At 47.5% G+C, this 18,170-nt stretch overlaps 8 protein-coding genes across 8 annotated transcripts; 5 read left to right on the top strand and 3 right to left on the bottom strand.

Annotated features, from left to right (window-relative positions):
* The first annotated feature begins 401 nt into the window (after window positions 1–401).
* DFJ58DRAFT_684876 (uncharacterized protein) lies at window positions 402–2,162 on the top strand. Its single transcript, XM_041383287.1, has 4 exons — window positions 402–870; window positions 926–994; window positions 1,044–1,452; window positions 1,503–2,162. The coding sequence occupies exons 1-4, from the start codon at window positions 507–509 to the stop codon at window positions 2,041–2,043; spliced, it is 1,383 nt and encodes a 460-aa protein (XP_041243055.1). The 5' UTR covers window positions 402–506; the 3' UTR covers window positions 2,044–2,162.
* Window positions 2,163–2,749: 587 nt separating this feature from the next.
* DFJ58DRAFT_423833 (family 31 glycoside hydrolase) lies at window positions 2,750–3,706 on the top strand. The gene is made up of 4 exons (XM_041380331.1): window positions 2,750–3,015; window positions 3,070–3,329; window positions 3,386–3,527; window positions 3,585–3,706. Exons 2-4 carry the CDS (start codon window positions 3,142–3,144, stop codon window positions 3,657–3,659), a joined length of 405 nt encoding a protein of 134 aa, XP_041243056.1. The 5' UTR covers window positions 2,750–3,015; window positions 3,070–3,141; the 3' UTR covers window positions 3,660–3,706.
* A 583-nt stretch (window positions 3,707–4,289) lies between these two features.
* Window positions 4,290–4,992, bottom strand: DFJ58DRAFT_914527 (uncharacterized protein; the record flags this gene model as incomplete). Its single annotated transcript, XM_041395393.1, has 4 exons — window positions 4,290–4,492; window positions 4,544–4,611; window positions 4,689–4,904; window positions 4,962–4,992. Coding segments are annotated over 4 exons (516 nt in total), but the record flags the coding sequence as incomplete, so codon positions are not given.
* Window positions 4,993–5,962: 970 nt separating this feature from the next.
* Window positions 5,963–6,691, top strand: DFJ58DRAFT_661599 (uncharacterized protein; the record flags this gene model as incomplete). The annotated part of the gene is made up of 2 exons (XM_041382230.1): window positions 5,963–6,025; window positions 6,077–6,691. Coding segments are annotated over 2 exons (678 nt in total), but the record flags the coding sequence as incomplete, so codon positions are not given.
* A 1,503-nt stretch (window positions 6,692–8,194) lies between these two features.
* DFJ58DRAFT_423887 (uncharacterized protein) lies at window positions 8,195–9,531 on the top strand. The gene has a single exon (XM_041380333.1). It carries the CDS (start codon window positions 8,346–8,348, stop codon window positions 9,180–9,182), a length of 837 nt encoding a protein of 278 aa, XP_041243059.1. The 5' UTR covers window positions 8,195–8,345; the 3' UTR covers window positions 9,183–9,531.
* Window position 9,532: 1 nt separating this feature from the next.
* Window positions 9,533–10,371, bottom strand: DFJ58DRAFT_423886 (uncharacterized protein). The gene is made up of 4 exons (XM_041380332.1): window positions 10,202–10,371; window positions 9,937–10,140; window positions 9,810–9,877; window positions 9,533–9,754 (listed from the first exon to the last, which is right to left on the bottom strand). The coding sequence occupies exons 1-4, from the start codon at window positions 10,272–10,274 to the stop codon at window positions 9,554–9,556; spliced, it is 546 nt and encodes a 181-aa protein (XP_041243060.1). The 5' UTR covers window positions 10,275–10,371; the 3' UTR covers window positions 9,533–9,553.
* An 812-nt stretch (window positions 10,372–11,183) lies between these two features.
* On the bottom strand, window positions 11,184–11,664 carry DFJ58DRAFT_746284 (uncharacterized protein; the record flags this gene model as incomplete). Its single annotated transcript, XM_041387453.1, has 3 exons — window positions 11,184–11,386; window positions 11,449–11,537; window positions 11,590–11,664. 3 exons carry the CDS (start codon window positions 11,662–11,664, stop codon window positions 11,323–11,325), a joined length of 228 nt encoding a protein of 75 aa, XP_041243061.1. The 3' UTR covers window positions 11,184–11,322.
* Window positions 11,665–13,150: 1,486 nt separating this feature from the next.
* DFJ58DRAFT_886325 (uncharacterized protein) lies at window positions 13,151–14,568 on the top strand (the record flags this gene model as incomplete). The annotated part of the gene is made up of 4 exons (XM_041394651.1): window positions 13,151–13,219; window positions 13,273–13,290; window positions 13,339–13,895; window positions 13,965–14,568. 4 exons carry the CDS (start codon window positions 13,151–13,153, stop codon window positions 14,566–14,568), a joined length of 1,248 nt encoding a protein of 415 aa, XP_041243062.1.
* Between the last annotated feature and the right edge of the window lie 3,602 nt (window positions 14,569–18,170).

The following is an 18,170-nucleotide window of genomic DNA, read 5'->3' on the forward strand; positions in this document are numbered from 1 at the left end:
TATGTTGAGACCGTTAGCATGATACTGCTTGGTGACGGCCACGACATTAAGCTGAAGCGAAGATATTGAACAGAGTCTGGGGTCTTTTCATTGTGAATGACGCGAGGGTTTGAAGTCGTTGGAAGGAACCGAGAAAGATCCGAATGATAACAGGGTACCAGACACCGCCTGCGCACATACCACGCACGGTAAGATTATGTCAGTCGATATCACTGGTGTGAGTGGTCCTAAAAGGCAAATAAGTTTTTTTTTCAAGGTTGGGGCCCGTCTGTTTGAATTTCAAACGGTGATCCGGCATCGTGACCTTCCTAATGCGTGAAATTACTATTCGGCCTGCGGAAAGTCACGTAGTAGTTACACCTCATATAATATCAAATGAACTTGAAAACGTACGCTCAAGAGATAAGACCAGCCCATTTTCAGTCTAGCCTCATTAATTGTACTAGGACGGGCGTATATAGTGAACAGGATGCATACCGTGATACACCCCAAAGCGACATCCAATAATGCGCCTACTGATTTGCGTTTTCCTTTACCTCGTTGGAGTGATCCAAGCTGCAAATACAACAACTACTACTACTAGTGACAATTTTAAAGTCCCATCTGCATCATTCTCTACCAGAACCCTATGGACAATAATCTCCAGCTCCGGTCTCACTCTGTTTGCATGTATATACAGTGCCATCCACACCAATATTCCGAGTCCCGAGGATAGCCCCCTTCGTATTCTATGGCGGCGGTTTTGGATCATGATAATGGCGCTCATCGTTCCTGAACTGATGGTCGCGTGGGCTGTGCGCCAGTGGCTCTGTACTCATCAAGTTACAAAACAGTTCGAGGAATCGGGGTACTATCCCAGTGTCCCTGAAAGTGAGTTGTGCTTTTGGAAACTCTGCATCTCACTACTCACTACACACGTTCTCAGAAAAGGAGTTTTTCCTTGTGAGGTGGGTCAAAAGGTTGATTGAGGTTTATGTCTCAAAACAGTCTGAAGGTAAGCCCCACTCGTGCTCACCTAAACATGGGCTCATGCGCATCCTTAGATTATACGTGGACTCAGACTCACAGCTTCTTTGTGCTGATGGGTGGTTTCATGCTTTATGTGGACAGGGAACCCTGCCTTACACTACGTTCTGATGACATTCTCAAACTGATACGTGAAGGGCATATCGACGCCCCTACCCTAACGGAAAAACAGATCGGCGACAAGAGCAAAGGCAATGCGATATCGAAAGGACTGATCATCCTTCAGGTAGCCTGGTTTGTTATGCAGCTCATCACCCGCGCCATCTATCACCTCGAAACCACCCAGCTCGAAGTGGGGACACTTGCTTTTGCGGTTCTCGATTTCCTCACCTATGCTGCGTGGTGGAACAAGCCACTCGGTGTGGAGTGTCCGCATCCAGTGTACTGGAAGTCGACCAACTCAAAGCCAGAGGATGTCATTGATGAGTATGTATGTACCTCAACAATTATACCGCTGCTGATTATGTCTACCTTAGTTTCAATGAAAGAGACAAATTCGCTCAGTTTTGGATCTTGGCTCTAGTCAGCCCAATTCATGAACTGTTAGGCTTGTCTGAGATTCCCACATCTCGAAAGCTCCGAGTTCCAACATTCGATGGCAGCATCAAACTCGAAGGTTCGAACAAGTGGGTTCTTCAGCTTGCTGCATTGCTTATGGCAACCATATTTGGCGCCATCCATGGTATGGCTTGGTTTTTTGCCTTCCGCACATACCGAGAACAGCTGTTATGGCGCATGAGTGCCATCGCTGTAACTTTCACACCCTGGCTTTGTTTTGTTCTGCATCGCGCAGGCATTTACATTCATCCATTTGTACAAAGAGCCAGGGTATTTGGGTTGAATTTTTTCGTATTTGGCTCGATTTGTATGGTATTTGGCTTGATTATTATTGTATCTGCCATAGTATACATCACAGCTCGTGCTGTCCTCTTAGTACTCATGTTCACCACTTTACGCGATCTTCCTCCCGGCGCACACAAGGCGGTGGCATGGACCAGTTTAGTACCGCACTTATAATTCTTGATCATGGTACTTGTCATGCACTTATACTTCCGTTGATATTCAGAATAGCGCTATGATCACATGACCTACGCACATATGTGAATCGAACAACAATATTATTGCTGATGTTGCCCGCCACTGTGCACACGTGCATGACCTACACTCTTGCAAACTCCAATGTCCCGACTTTGTCTTATAATACCCCAACACTTCCCGCGCCAGTCTCTATCCCGATATTCATGATTGAGGGTAGTTCAAATTCAACGTGTTATGGAACTGCTCGTACAAAATTCGAGATTCTGAATTTATTGATATGATGAGGCCTGCGCACGCCTCACCACTGGCAGGATCCGACCCATCATTTAGTATTCACTCACAGTCCCCGGCTAGAGACTAGTGGAGACACGCCAGTGGTTCAGATGCTCAAAAAGTGTGTCATACAACTTGAAACTTTATTATCGCTGCCCTTGCTAACAGACATCGAAATCTCATGACGGAGATGATAACCAACGCGTTGTTAAATTGCCACTTAGTTGCTCTTTGACTGCATAATGCTTAATTTGCATACACTGTTTGTGGTTTGTGGCCTCAGTGGCTAGTCGGTACACGCACAGGTCCATGCTTGTGGACGGAAGACATGGGCAGTATAAATGTGCAGAACGTCGTTAGGCTCCTCACTGCTAACCTGTCTGCAATTTAATGGTGAGCATTGAACTTCCCTAGTGTTCTCTCCGTTGATCGGTCGTTTAGCCTAACTATACCACACCCTCGCGTATGAGCCTGCACTTTGGCCTCTTTGAGGACGATTGCGTCGAGTCAGACGCCACCAATAGTTTCGCCGACCCAGAAGATGAGCACACGTTTACTGCTTTTGGTGAGCTCTCCCTCAGCCAAGACGAAATGCTTAGATTCGCTCCAAATAACGTCCGTCGCCGTAATCGAATGCGTTTGAGAGAGAGACGTAAGAGCGCCCAGTACAGTCCACAGGTGCGCATCGCGTTTACATAGTTAGTTGTACTCTTGTTGACGGCTTCACGATAGATTCCGGGGGGAAATTTTTGGATTCATTGACGTCTTCACTAGTTTCAACTCTAACACCTGCCGAGTTTTTCAATGGTGGGTGCGTTCTCGCCCTTCTTCCGCGCACATGCGCATATCGACACGAAGCGTCGAGAACCGTACCTTCTTGCGGAGCCGTACAAGGGTTTATTGAGGGATATTTTGAGGTTGAGGTATTCGATGCTTCCTGTGTGGTATACTGTGTTTAGGGAGACCAGTGAGAGCGGGGTCCCTATTCTCTGGTACGTTTTTTCTTCCTCCGTTGGACGATTTGATCGATGTGTGCGTGAATGCGCAGGCCTCAGTATGTGATGTTCCCCGAGGACGAAGCTGGGTTTGGAATCGATGATCAGTATTACATCGGGTCGTCGGGGTTACTTGTCAAGCCTGTGACGCAGAAGGGGGTGAAGGAGGTTTCCGTGTATATTGCTGAGGATCAGGTTCGTTCCTTTCATTTCTCCACACACCCTGACGCTTACACATACCCAACTACCTAGGTCTACTACGACTACTTCACCAACCTCGCCCACCGCCCCAAAAACCGTACATATCACCCTCCCCGCAAACCTTGACCAAATCCCCCTCCTCATTCGCGGAGGCTCCATCGTCCCCACACGCGAACGCCCGCGTCGTTCCTCGCCGCTGATGAAATACATGATCCCATTTCACCCTCCGCGTCGCGCTTGATACTTCCGGGAATGCGCACGGGGAGGTGTATCTTGATGACGGCGAGACGTACGGGTATGGAAGGGGGGATGTTGTCTGGCGTGGGTTCGGTGCAGAGAGCAAGAAAGGGAAGGGGAAAGGGATTGGGATGGTGCGCATCTCGTCCGCTGATCTTGCCGCAAGAACGCAAGTGGGTGCGTATGACCCCAAGAACGAATTCGCGCGCAGTGTGGGTGATGTGAGGGTGGAGAAGCTGGTTGTTCTTGGACTTGGAAGAAGCCTTTGAGCGTCGTTTTGGATGGTGGGAGGGAGCTTGAGTGGGAGTTTGCCTCGGAGGGTGGAGTGTTGGTCGTTAAAGATCCTGCAGTGCGCGTGGTGGATGATTGGGCTATCATTGTGAAGTTGGAGTGAGATACCATGTTGATGATGTTTAGATCATTTGTGCTTTGCGTTGTGAATGTTCATTGCTTTCATGGTTTGATCTATTATATGCATCATCTTTGACATGGTCGACGATCAAAAATCACATTGCCTATCTCGAGGTTAAGTCAAGTATTACGTAAACGACTGGAAGAATTCCTATCAGAATGGGGAACACGATTTCCCAAGACCGTACTGCAGTGTAACACAACCACAAGTAAAGGTCTACCAGCGTAAGTAAACACGCGACGCAAGAAGAAATATACGTGATTGTCTGCAGAATAAAAAATCGCGTAAAACGGCTTGATCGGGATAGTTCCTGTATGGATAATGAGGTTTCAAAAATCACCATAACAATAGTTTTACTTACACATAGAGCGCCGGGGGAACCTATCACGGCTCGTAAACGCGCGTAGTTTTGCGCGCCAGAGATCACGCCTATGCGAAAGACAAGAACATGAGCGCTTGAGCGTTGACGCGGACGTTGAGCGTAATCCGAATTCACAAGCACGCACCGAAAGCAGTGAAGAACTTTCCTAGCACCAGTACCGTAGGGTCTAGAGCTTCAGGTACGGCCAGGATGATGAGCCCTGACGCGGTCGGTAGGCCAGCGGCCGCGAAGATAAGGCGTATCTTCAGGCGTTCGCCCAGATTGTAAAACTCCCTGGCATTTTCTGCTCTGGTGGCTCTTTCGAGCTCGGTCCATGTGGTCCCCACGATAGAGAGGCAAGCTGATACAGCCACATGTCAGGCCTTCAGGGATGGCAAGTACATTGAATTGCGCTTACCGTCAACGATATAACCTTCGACGTTGGTCATTGAGCCTAAGCCCGGAATCTGAGTTGTTTTGTTGGTTCATTTGGGACTCGGAAGGTAATGGAAAAATTGAAGACCGATGTGCATACTGTCCTACTTATATACACAGCAGGAATAAATTATATTTTAACCTAGCTTCGATGGTAGCTGCAACATTGTGATACATTTGACATATGCGCATGTGTCGGTCCAAGATCGTTCCTTCCTAATATGGTAATTTGTTTAGCGTTCAGTTCTACGAGCGTCAACATATTAATATGCACGTGTTCGTGATGATTGCAGGCGCCCAACCAGCTTGCCGCGTATACCACTGCTTACCTCTGTCCGCTCAGGCTCTTCCCAATTCCACTGGCTTTTACTTTGGGTCCAAATACCTATAGCTCTCACTTCCTCATGTCAAAAGCATCCAGCACTGGCGGCGCCGAGGACCAGCGCGCCTATACAGACGAGCAGCCTGCCTCGGAACAGGATACCCTAGGACTCCCGGAGGATTCAGAGTAAGTCGCGGCTTCCTGGGATCTGTCACCCATATAACAACAAGATAGGGAGAAGGAAAATGGCGGACCTTCAGAGGTGAAGCTACCATCAGAGATGCAAGTGGTTCCACCATGATACTTCTGTGTAACTCACCAGAACTGCAGCCCGAACACTGGGATCTTCCCAGCCATCAGAACCTCACGAACAGGAAACTGCTTCCAAAGTTGCAGCGGACGACGATTTAGTTCCGTAAGTCCCTATCAATGGCGACTTTAAACAAGTTCATGAACTATCTCAGTCAGGTGGAGAAGGACCAGCCAAATCTCGCCGAATTGTGAGCAAAAAATATGCCGAGCGGATCGCAACTGATGATACCTTACACGCAGAGCAAATGTCATGAAGCAAGTGTTGGATGTTCTCCAGGACTCGACAATTGCGTTGAAGAGTGGTAAGGATAATCGGTCTCGTTTCTGGGGAGTGTACAAAAGAGTCGCGGAAGGAACACGACGGCGAGTTTCTCGAGCGATACACCGGAGACATGGACATCGTTTTGGTCTTCGTAGGTTTCGCGTGCCTATCTTTGACTCGTTGAGGACTAATGTTTGATCAGTCCGGTCTTTTCTCAGCAGTCAGCACGTCTTTTATAGTGGCGATGGAGTCTGGTCTCAGTCCCAACCCCAGCGACACCACGAATGCCCTTCTCACACAACTCGTGTACATCGGGTTCGGCAACTTCACTGCAGCGGGCTCCACTCCTGCAGACCCAGCATCTACGTGGTCGGCGAGTGCCCCAGCTCTGAGGATCCAAATGATCGCATACGCAAGCTTGTCCATGAGCTTGCTAGCAGCATTCGGGGCCGTACTAGGCAAGCAGTGGCTCGGCTACTACAAGTCGAACAGATATGGTCGCGGCTCGCAGGAGGAACGAGGAAAGCGCAGGCAAGAGAAGTTCGACGGCCTCATCACTTGGTATTTTGATGCTGTCGTGCAATCCTTTCCGGTCTTGCTTCAGATTTCCCTTCTTCTCTTTGGGATCGCCCTCGGCGCCCGCATGTGGTGCGAGCAGCCCAGCATCGCTTGGGTGATCATTGCCACAACAGTCTTCGGATTTCTGTTCTATTCGCTGACGGTGATGGCATGTTTGATATCTCCCGCCTGTCCATTCCAGACGCCGGTGTCGACGGTGTTGCGCATGTTGGGTATGCACAGTAAGATCATTTTGTGATTTCTTGTGGCCGTTTCCAGTCTGAATCAGCATTGCAGGAGTTTTACTCCTGATCTTCGCACCAGCCTCCCGGTACTTCCAGCAGCTCAAGACGCCAGCACACGGTGAGCTATATTTTATTTCAGTGTGCATAGGTTGTGACCATTTCTTGTCAGCTGTCCTGCAACGAATGCTTGGTACCCTCAGACTGAGGTGGACCCGACTGTCTGAAGCATTGAAAGGTGATGTTCTTATCTACTCTTACACAGGATGCCTAGTGCTCATTTCACTTCCCAGGTCCTGTGCGTGCTACTGGCGCATTCACACGATGCTCTCTTCAGCTGTTATCCGCTACGCTTCACAAAGGGTTACGTTCTTTGGTTCCGCGCTCTTCAACAAATGTTGTAGACTCAGAGGCACAACTGGTCGACCAGGATCTGGATATTTTGGCGGAGAATGATGGCACCCTTACCCTGGACCTCCCGGACATACCCACCAGCGATCTCGAAGCACCTAGCGTCAAGTGGCTGCTCGAAACATCCACGGATCCTGAAGTTTTTCTTGCTGCTGCTAGCTTTATTCCACAGGTCGAATGGCCCCTGGATCTTGACATCTCGGACATACTGCCTCAGCTGTATGATATTTTTACAAGTTGTGTTGACATTCAGGAGCGCATCGTACCGTCGTTGGAGGATAAGGCTTCTGCCTGTATGATGGCTCTGACTCATCTATACTACGGACGTATTCTTCAGGCATATCCTGGCCGTGGTGAATTTCTTGGTCGCAGGCGAGAAGACTTTGATATGTTTCTTCAGATGAAGATGAGCCTGGGGGACATGTGTACAGCCGACTGCACGGTGCTTCACACAACTAGCAATCTCTGTCGTCCAGAAGATGATGAATTTGGATGGTTTCCTTCTGTGTCAGGGGCTTGTCCGGACTCCGTCCTCGAGCAGCTGTCACATGTTCTTCCTTATCACTTTTTTACTGGGCGAGTGAATGAAAGTGGAGAAAGACTCGCCACAACAGTGATATCAAAATTGTTATCATCTCCATCCTCTCCGTCGAATCAAATCATAGCCAATTGTACTCTTCTTGCTTGCATCATGGTCGGGGCTCAGATTGATAAGAAAGACATAGTTCGGATTGATAAAAGGTGCTGTCAACTCATTTGGTAGTTTTCTGCCATGATTAACAAAGAGATTGTATAGTTCTGCTCTGCCTCGCCTCAGGGAGACCCTTGTAGCGCAGTTCCAAAAGGCTCTCTGGGCATGTGATGGAGGTGAGCTCGACAAAGATAGCACAGGAGTCGCACGCCGGGCATGGAACCTCCTCGACATTATCTGTCGCATCCTCGAGCTCGCTGGACGTCATTATCTTCCTTCATTCCACACGATGCGGAACCTGGACGTAGTGCAGGAAGATTTATTCACGAGCAAGGTCATCCGAACAAAACGATGCCTCAGTTTCTTTGGCGGCTCTGCAAAAGATACTGCACTTTATATTCACTACTACCAACGTATCTCGTGACCCTGCCAACTTGTGGTATGCCCACTTGTTTTTGGAAGGCGAATCCCACACACCAGAAGACTTCGACTGGCTGGTGGACTACCTCGACTACATCTATTCCGACGACCACGAAGCGGCGTATGTCATCCTTTTGCTACTGGGTAACATGGGAGTGCGCTGCAGCCCCGCTAAACAACATCTATTCGTTGAGAGGCTCATCGCCTGCATGGACAGCACCATGCCTTCCCATTTACGCCAGGCCGCTCTTCGCGCTGCTCACAGTGCTCGAGAAGAAATGGCCTCGATCGATGCTATTGATGATGCGAGGCTACGGGACATGGTTTTGACCAAGCTCTCCCCCGTCATCCTGTCCGTGGTTTGCCCGCCACCAGGTGCAACACCCGATGAATATCCTGACCCCACTACCAATTATCCCCGTAACTTGTGCTATCTGGAACTAGTCTTTGCCCTTGCGAGGAATTCCAACTGGTACCCCCATTTGTTTGGGGATCGTCATATTGATCGGTGCATTAGCATGATACCAGAGTACTGCAAATCCGAATCCTACGGCCAACATGCCTTTTATATAACTGGAATCCTTCTCCGAATTGCACCTGAGCAGAAGTCGGTTACATCACTCGATTCTATTACAGAGCAGCGGTGGTGGGACGCCATGAGAAGCGCATGGAACCGTCCTCCCCATGACATTCACAACACACGCTATTTCAAGCCCCTTCTTGTCCTTGTGGATGGCACAAAGAAGTATATGCAGATTGCACCGAAATCTGATCTCGAGTCGCTCATCGAAAATGTGGATCGGTTTCTCGCAAGACTGGAGCGGGACATGCAACGGCAGAGGCGACGGCAGGAGACGGGATTGGAGATGGAACCGGAGATGCCAAGTTTAGAGCAGAGAGAGGGGATCACCATTGCTGTGAAGGAGTTGAGGACTGCAGCCAGCAACAAGCTGGAGAGCTTTGATCAACAATTATTAGTCCCCTGATTAAGACGGTGCTTGCATGAACGCAAGTGGGTGCGTACAACCCCAAGAACGAGTTCAAGCGCAGTGTGGGTGATGTGAGGGCGAAGAAGCTGGTTGTTCTTGGACTTGGGAAGAAGCCTTTGAGCGTTGTTTTGGATGGCGGGAGGGAGCTTGAGTGGGAGTTTGCCTCAGAGGGTGGAGTGTTGGTCGTTAAAGATCCTGCAGTGCGCGTGGTGGATGATTGGGCTATCGTTGTGAAGTTGGAGTGAGATATCATGTTGATGATGTTTAGATCATTTGTGCTTTGCGTTGTGAATGTTCATTGCTTTCATGTTTTGGTCTATCATCCCGTGCACGAACATGGTCGGACGATCAAAAATCACATTGCACAATCACGAGGTTAAGTCAAGCATTACGTAAAAAACTGCAGCAAATCCCAAAAGGATGGGGAAAACAATTTCCCAAGACTGCGCTGTGTAACACAGCGTAGTGTAGAGATTTGCCAGCGTGAGTGAACATGCAACGACGCAAGAAATGTACGCGAATATCTGCTGCATGAAAAATCGGGTGAAAACGCGTGATTGGGATAGATCCTGCAGCGATGAATAATGAGATTTCAAAAATCACCATAACAATGACTTGACTTACACATAGAGCACCGCGGGAACTCATCACAGCTCGTAAGCGTGCGTAGTTTAGCACGCCAGAGATGACGCCTATACGAAAGACAAACATATCAGCGTCGAAACATTTGTCCGAATCCACAGGCACGCACCGAAACCAGTAAAGAACTTTCCGACGACCAATGCATCGGATGGGTCTCCCGGTGTAGTCAGGATGACGGTCGTCGATAGGATCGTACAGCTAGCGACTGTGATGATGATGCGGTTCAACAAGCGTTCGCCCAACCTATGAAACTCATCCGCTCTGGTGGCTCTTTCGAGCTCGGTCCATGTGGTCCCCACGATGGAGAGGCAAGCTGATACAGCCACATGTCAGGCCTTCAGGGATGGCAAGTACATTTGAATATTTGCGCTTACCGTCAACGATAAAACCTCGACGTTGGTCATTGAGCCTAGTAAGCCCGGAATCTGAGTTGTTTTGTTGGTTCATAGCGTCTTTTTGGGACTTGGAAGGTAATGGAAAAATTGAAGACCGATGTGCGTACTGTCCTACTTATATAGCCAGCCGCAATAAATTATATTTTAACCTAGCTTCGATGGTAGCTGCAACATTTTGATACATTTGATGTGTCGGTCCGAGATCGTTCCTTCCTAATATGGTAATTTGTTCAGTGTTCAGTTGTGCAAAGTACCACTGACGTTTTCCATCTCAACCGCACCCTCGTTAGATCTGATATCCACGCGCTCATAATCGCAATATTTGCTGTGCTAAAAAGGTGCATTTCAAAAAAATCTATGTATACATTAATTACAAGCTTAATTACTTCCCAGTTGATCTGTTTCCTCGTCCTTGTTCCCGGACGCATGGTCCCAGTCACTGCGCCTTGAGTTCTTTCTCTCATATTCGGCGCACTCTTAAGTTATTAACCACATTCGACACACCAGGCGTAGTTCCATTCTCTGCATTCAATTCAAGCCCATAACTCCACCTCTACACTCATGAATGTATGTGTTGCGCTCGTCATGTTTTCTATCATCCAAGGGCTTCCCCTGCCATTCGCCAATCCGACAACCACTGTGACTACCCATACAGTATACTCTTCAGACTATATTCGTTCATCTGTGACCTTTTCACGTCTTTCTGAAGCATCACTATCTGCGCTACAACAACAACACATACGAGACGAGACACACAGGAAAGCTATTACGTCCTCTTCTAACACTGAAGAAGACGCGGACGTTCCTCTATCCTGGATGGCTACATGAACAAGGTTTTTTACAGATACTTCCAATACCGCTGCCCTCGCTCAAGGAAGCGTGGATACAAGTATCATCTCTTGTCTTGTGCGCGGACTTTCGTATTGCACCGGCATCAGAAAAAAAATAGAGAATGTCTGACGCTTTACGACGAGCTCCCAATGCGTACGTTGGCAATCCTGCGCGGTCACCCAACTGCCAGACAAAAGGCATGGGATTAAGTATCGGGAATTCTAACGTCATTCTGTGAGATAGAATCAACCCATCCCACGAGGCACGTTCTAGAGTTGTGTGAACGGGAGTGCCTTGAATGTCGTCCATGGCGAATCTCGCGTGCTCGGGTTGCTGTTGACAAAGTCCTAAAGAATGGAAGTGCAGCTTGTAGCGACGAAGAACGAGTGGCTCACCTCCCGATGACTATGGAATCCAAGATCCGAAGATTACACGCAACGACACCAATAGACTTGACGCGAGAGAACGCAGCTGTACTACCGGCCTGAATATTAATCAGCTGGGCCTGCACGGCGATTACTCGGGAGGTCACCAACAAGGAGGGATGAGGTCAACGTAGAATATTGAGATGGCTCGCGCATATAAGTGGCTGGTTTCCATCTAGCGTGCATGATTGATCCGCGAAGCTGGAACGAAGATGCTACACCGTCTCCATTGGCCAGAATATTCGTTCTAGTTTCGCGATGAGGGCTGTGGCTATATGCTGTATGGGCGGTAAGGGACCAGATGAACACCGACGAAGTATAATAGCTCGTGGTGAATGAGCAATTTCGATGAGATGACACGCCACTACGAGGTATTATACGGCGGGTGCGAGTAAGACATAGAAAGTAGATAATAGCAGACGATCGCGTTCGCCAGCGTTGAAGACGGTGACCTGGAACAAGCGAACCGAGTTAGATCTGACGAAAGACTGACATGGCCTGATATATCAATTCCATCGACTTCCTCCCGCACCGTGGACCCTTATTCGCCTTATTCATCCTCTTTATGATGGTGGGTAATCGCCCTGTGGAGCCGCAACATGTTGATCAGTATCAGACGTGACTGAAGGTAAGTGCCATGGAACGCACGAGTAAATCAATCAAGGACTAAAACAAGGCAGAGGCGTCAAAAGCATATTAAGATTAGTGAGCAATGTCTACTCACTGCGTCTCCATTCCCACTCCCACCAGTGAGCACTTCATCAGATCAGGAGTCAGTGGTCGAATTGATCAAGTCTGAAGTCGGGCAAGGAACCTAACGTCAGCATTGGAAGTCAACTCATCCAAAAAAGCACGTACTAGAACTGGAGCGGCGCAAACGCGGAACCAATGGAGCTGTTCCGAATGGTGTCACGTCCCCAACATGCATTGTGCTATCGAGAGGCCAGATATCGGAGGGCTTAATTCACATGGTCAAATCCGAGGAGCGTACGTGCAGCATCATTGCCACTGCATGATAGAGCCACGGAGAGACCATGTTGTCGCTATGGAATATGGTGGATCTTATGGATGGAAGGGGTCATGGTCACCAATGAGGAAATATTGGGTGAGCTTTCTGTAATATGTTATGATGGCCGTAAAGTTGAGAATGTGGGTATGTCAGTGTGAGGCCTGCTGCTCTGAGAAGAGGTTGAACGTTGACGTTGAATACTTGTACTCATAGAAAGCGATGCAGCCGAATCGAGCTGGTTCTACTAGTGATGAATATTTGCTGATAGTACTGCCAGTACTTGGTGGCGTGCCGTTCACACTCTCACATCTTGGACTCTTAAATTTAGTTCACGTGACCCACGACACCGCTCCTATTAATAGATCTAAGATCGGAAGTGACCTCGCGAAAGCCAGTACTTGGACACTGGACACCCGCAGACCACTAAAGTGGCTAAAGGCACCGCCGCAGCCAAAACCCTTCCCCCTCAACTAGCTGTGTCTGAATACGTGCATTAGCATGAAACACAGACTGTTTTAGATGACCAATCGTGTCATGCACATCCGCCATTAAGTTGCTTCGATTTGGATTATTTTGTACCCTCACTGTTCGAATGAATAATACAACAAGCCTTGGAGCCTCTTTGAACTCTTCCCAAGTTGCACGTACTTTTCAAGTTGCAACATGCAAACAAGTAATTTGAAAGTCAATCTTTCGACGGTCTCGGATATCATTGCTGCGCTGCAGACCATCGTAAGTGCCGAAGTTTTAGACACTCCTCTGCGAATAACAACCATTCATTTCAGCTATGTTCACGAGTAATCGTACGTCCGTGAGGATATTTCATCCGATGCGTTATTGACCATTAGCAGCCTGAGGTATTCGACCTCGAAACTCCGTACTCCCGAACCACATTCCCCAATCCCAATCACTGCGCAATTGAGCTCAAAGACCAAAGCATCAGTGCAATTATCACCAAACGCCAACACCAGTTGGACAAAGTTTTGCACGATATCTCTGGTTTGCAAACAGTCATGGATGGTATCCACACACTTCAGCAGCCACTCATCAAGCAGAAGAACAACAACATCAAATCCATTAATTTGCACAAGAGGCTCGTATCGCCCCTCTGGCGCTTGCCAACAGAAATCCTGTCCCAAATCTTTTGCCACTGTCTTCCGCAATTTCCGGGACTCAATGAATTACAGCCCCCATCAAAGCTAACTGCACCTATGCTGTTGACCAGAATATGTCGATGGTGGAGGGAGGTTGCTATGGGCATGCCTACCTTGTGGTATACACTGTCTATGAAAGTTCACGACAGAGATTGGCAGCAAGCAGCCTTCTTCTATGCCTCTTGGCTCAAGCGAGCACGAGGATGTCCACTCTCGTTAAGACTCCAGTTCCACGCAGAAAATGACTCAACCAAGTTATGACGCCTTCTTTGGCCTTACATCAATCAAATCTCATCACTCTCTGTCTGTTTCTACCATCCTAGCACAGGTGAATTTAGCATGTTCAGAGACCTCCTAGCACTTGAGGAGATGTCCGTATTCATTTACGAGAATATCTCTCGTGGTGATATGCCAGCTGATATTTCATACTCTATCTTGCAACTGCCGTTCACTCTGTGCAGTTTCGATGCATCAGGGTGGTTACTCAACTTCAACGACATGTCCTCTTGCAATCCCATATGGGCCCATCTGACAACACTCAGGATCAGGGTATCAGAAGCAAAAGCTGTTCTCCACTTGCTCCTGCTAGCTCCCAACCTATCCTCGTTAACGATTCACATAGAATCCGAGGATGTCCAAGCATTAAGGCCATTCACACACACAAACCTTCAAACCTTGGATATCAGTTGTGAATGTTTTCTTGACCCGGGGTCCCAATTCTACCACCTGTTTAATGCTCTCTCACTCCCCACTCTACGCATACTTGCTGCTCATGATGTACTAGAATGGCCTCATGAGGAGTTCAAGGCATTCCTGTCACGGTCAGAGTGTCCGCTGGAGAGTCTGATCATCAGCGGAGAGGTGACAGATGAGCAGCGCGCAAAATATGTTGCCCTTGTTCCTTCGCTCCAATTTGTATTGCATTGATACTCGTTACAGATTTTGTGATATACAGTGGCTCAAAAAACCGTCCGTATGTTTTGGCATTTTTCACTATCTATAATATTGTGTGAGAACAAACAAATGCCTCAAAAACATGCTTATACCACATTGTAGTATGGCTTCAGGGCTTTCATTTGAGCCCTACACCGTGGGAATCGGTGGAGATATGGTGGAGATACAAGGCTCACAAAATGGTGACTCATGCGGACAGTTTTTTGACTCAAGTATTTTACAGTAATAACCAGGTATTCTAGTATTTTGTATGACCTCCCTTGGCTTTAATTACTGCCTCTATCCTTCTAGGCATACTCTCAATTAATTTCTGGCAATCCTCAGCTGTGATCTTCCCCCATTCCACTGCTACTCTCTCCCAAAGCTCTCATACTCTTTTAGGGGGGTTTTCATAGGCTTGAAGCTTTTTCTTGAGTGTTCCCCAGAGATGTTCAATGACATTGACATCAGGAGACTGTGCTGGCCAGTCAAGAACATTGATGTTATGTTCTTCAAACCATTCCCTAGCTCTTCTGGATGTGTGCTTGGGATCATTATCCTGTTGGAAAATGATATCTTCTTCATCAATCCCTGATTCTGCCAAGCTAGGCAGCAAGTGGTCATTTAAAATGTCCACATACTGCTCAGCATTCATCTTCCCCTCAACCTCAGCAAGCATTCCCACACCATTCCATCCCATACAGCCCCATACCATTAAAGAACCTCCTCCAAACTTGACAGTCCCATTAACCTCTCTGTCTGTTAGGCCATCTCCCTTCTTTTTCCATACATACACCTTCCCATCTGACCCAATCCTATTGATTTTGGTCTCATCTGACCATATAACATGCTTCCAGTCCTCTACAGTCCAGTGTTGATGAGCTAAGGCAAAGGCTAGTCTTCTCTGCCTATGTTTGATGGAGAGAAGAGGCTTTTTCTTCTTTGTTACTGCCTTGAGATGAGCTGCCTTGAGAACATTCCTCACAGTTTGTGAAGAGACAGGGGTAGTGATGGTGGAATTGATATAATGGGTGGCTTGGACAGCATTATCAGCCTTTCCTGTAGTGATATGTTGGATAATAGCCCTTTTGTCAGTAGAGGTAAGCTTGGATGGACGTCCTCCACAAGAGTTTTCCTTGTCTGGGTGGCTTTCTTTGATGAACTTGGCCACAGTGGACTTGCATATTCCAGTTCTAGAGGAAATTTGGCGAGCAGAGAGGCCAGCATAAGACAGAGAGAGGATATTATCTCTTTGAGCAGAGGAGATGGCTTTCATGGTGATTATGACTATGATACATGAGATATTCTGGTTTATATAGTTAGATATAGTCATAAAATAACATAATGACACCACTTTATAATTTATATAATAGTGGCATGATTTTTATGGTGTCATAAATAATGATTTATATAGTTTTAATATACACTCAAAAAACTGTCCACATGAGTCATCATTTTATAAGCCTTATATCTCCACCATATCTCCGCCGATTCCCACGGTGTAGGGCTCAAATAAAAGCCCTGAAGCCATACTACAATGTGGTATAAGTATGTCCTTGAGGAATTTGTTCATTCTCACACAATATCATAGATAGTGAAAAATGTCAAAACATGCGGACAGTTTTTTGAGCCACTGTATGATGGTCAGTCATGCTACTCCGTATACTCTATGCTACCACTGCTGTATGCTACCAGCCTTGTTGAAGACTCTGATTACAACTTTGAAAGATGACATCGCTGCAGATCATGCCTTTTGTCTATGGTGTTTTGTAAGCTTATCATACATTATAACTTTATCCCTGCTTTTCATCATCACATCAAGAGCATTGAGCATGTGAGCATGCCTGGTTGGTATGTGCTGCGTCCTGCTTCCCTACAAATGACAGTGTTTCTGTATGACCCTCCCTTGATGCAGCCTCGCACATATCAGATTGATGATTATCCTCCTCTCAGTGTTTTGTATGATGTCGCCGAGTATGTGTCGCATCATGACTAGGGCTGCACACCGTACCGTATACGGTAGAGGTACAGTAGACGGTGAACCCATCTACCGTACATAGTATTGGCCGTGGACAAAGCAGACAGTACGGTACGGAGTATTATATGGACGTATACGGTAATGTACGGTACATACGGAATGTAAATCAACTATGAACAAGCTCATTTAGGGCCAAACGAGCCAAGCGAAGCCTTGCCTTCATGAGCATCAACGTTCTGATAGTCTCAGGCTTGAGACTTGCACGTCGCAGTGAGACCGTGTCGCGACCACCGGAGAAAATTCGTTCAACAGCAACAGCAGATCCTACAACGAAGAGAACTAAGTACAGACACCTGGAACATGAAGTGAGTACTCACCAGGTATTGAAAGGACATCACGGGCAAGTCGAGAGAGGTTCGGAAACTGTGCTCGGCGACCCGCCCACCACTGAATGGGGTCGCAAAGGTCAAAGTCCTCTTGCGAAAGTTTTAGGTACTCCTCAAATTCATCTACCAAAACATTTGACCGCTTCTTGTACCTCGCCGTGAAATTCACCTTCGAGGGAGAATTTCTACCATCAGACACATTTGCGTGATGGCCTGTGCTGGCAGACAGCGATGACGCACTGTCCTGCGCAACAGATGTAGTGGCATAGTCTTTTTTATACAGGGCGTGTAGGTCATTCTTCAGTGAGTTGATTTGTGACCGTGTACTTGCATCATTGGCATCGCAATCATCACGGAGACCTTTGTAAGTAATGCGGGGATCGAGAACTTGAACTAGATTAGCTATCAAAATAAATCTAAATTCAGTGCAGGACTCACTCGAAGCCCAGACATAGTACGGTGAGTCATCAATCTTGAAGAAGTAGTCGCTGAGCTTCCGATGCGCATTGATCAAAGCGAGCCGTATCTTTGCTGGGGCTGAGTCTGGAAGATTCGCTAAATCATCCCGAAGTGACTCCTCAAGGCCTCGAAATATAGCATGAGCTGAAGACAACATTGGGTGCTTGGTTGTTGACATTTGAGTGGTTGCTGACCGGAATGCTTTCAGCCACCCCGTCACTAGTTCAATTGCTTGCCAATCGTCATCAGAAAGTTCATATTGTCGTAGTTCACGTGTCTTTGCCACAAAATCATTGATAGCCTTGCGGGAATCCAATGCACGACCTGTGAATTTGATTGGTACTCAATCATAAATTATGGAACTGTACTTACGAAGCATTTGATGTGTCGATGACCAGTGGGTCTTGACGTCCAAAATGAGCATGAGCGCAACTTGACTGAGTGTATTCTCAGTCTTCTTGAGTGATATTGTGACCTCCGCAAGCCATGCCTTGCGTCGCTGTGGGCTTGACCGAACTGACCGAACAATCTTTCGAAGCTGTTGGATCCATCCATTAGTAATGTGTTTTATGAAACTGTGATTTCAATACCTTGTCGACAGCCGACAAAACCCCCTGCAGAGTGCCAGATTGATCATCGTCGTTGTCATCCATTTCATCAAGAAGTGCAGTGTTATCATCATGCTCACGGTCTATGGGAGCAGTAACTGAGTCCTGGTATGCAGATTCTCTACGTCTCGAATCTGGCTTGATAGCACCAATGCCTTCAAGAAG

Source organism: Suillus subalutaceus (genome assembly GCF_016647625.1).
Source record: "Suillus subalutaceus strain FC151 chromosome Unknown DFJ58scaffold_65, whole genome shotgun sequence".
Taxonomy (NCBI): Eukaryota; Fungi; Basidiomycota; class Agaricomycetes; order Boletales; family Suillaceae; genus Suillus; species Suillus subalutaceus.

Bases quoted from the DNA above. Each gene is read 5' to 3' on its own strand.
- DFJ58DRAFT_684876 (XM_041383287.1), top strand. From the start codon at position 507: ATGCGCCTACTGATTTGCGTTTTCCTTTACCTCGTTGGAGTGATCCAA. The intron at 995-1,043 runs GTAAGCCCCACT...GCGCATCCTTAG, and splicing joins TGTCTCAAAACAGTCTGAAG to ATTATACGTGGACTCAGACT. The intron at 1,453-1,502 runs GTATGTATGTAC...TGTCTACCTTAG, and splicing joins CCAGAGGATGTCATTGATGA to TTTCAATGAAAGAGACAAAT.
- DFJ58DRAFT_423833 (XM_041380331.1), top strand. From the start codon at position 3,142: ATGGTGGGTGCGTTCTCGCCCTTCTTCCGCGCACATGCGCATATCGAC. The intron at 3,330-3,385 runs GTACGTTTTTTC...GTGAATGCGCAG, and splicing joins AGCGGGGTCCCTATTCTCTG to GCCTCAGTATGTGATGTTCC. The intron at 3,528-3,584 runs GTTCGTTCCTTT...CCAACTACCTAG, and splicing joins TGTATATTGCTGAGGATCAG to GTCTACTACGACTACTTCAC.
- DFJ58DRAFT_423887 (XM_041380333.1), top strand. From the start codon at position 8,346: ATGGGAGTGCGCTGCAGCCCCGCTAAACAACATCTATTCGTTGAGAGG.
- DFJ58DRAFT_423886 (XM_041380332.1), bottom strand. From the start codon at position 10,274: ATGAACCAACAAAACAACTCAGATTCCGGGCTTACTAGGCTCAATGAC. The intron at 9,878-9,936 runs GTGCGTGCCTGT...TCTTTCGTATAG, and splicing joins AAAGTTCTTTACTGGTTTCG to GCGTCATCTCTGGCGTGCTA. The intron at 9,755-9,809 runs GTAAGTCAAGTC...TCATCGCTGCAG, and splicing joins GTTCCCGCGGTGCTCTATGT to GATCTATCCCAATCACGCGT.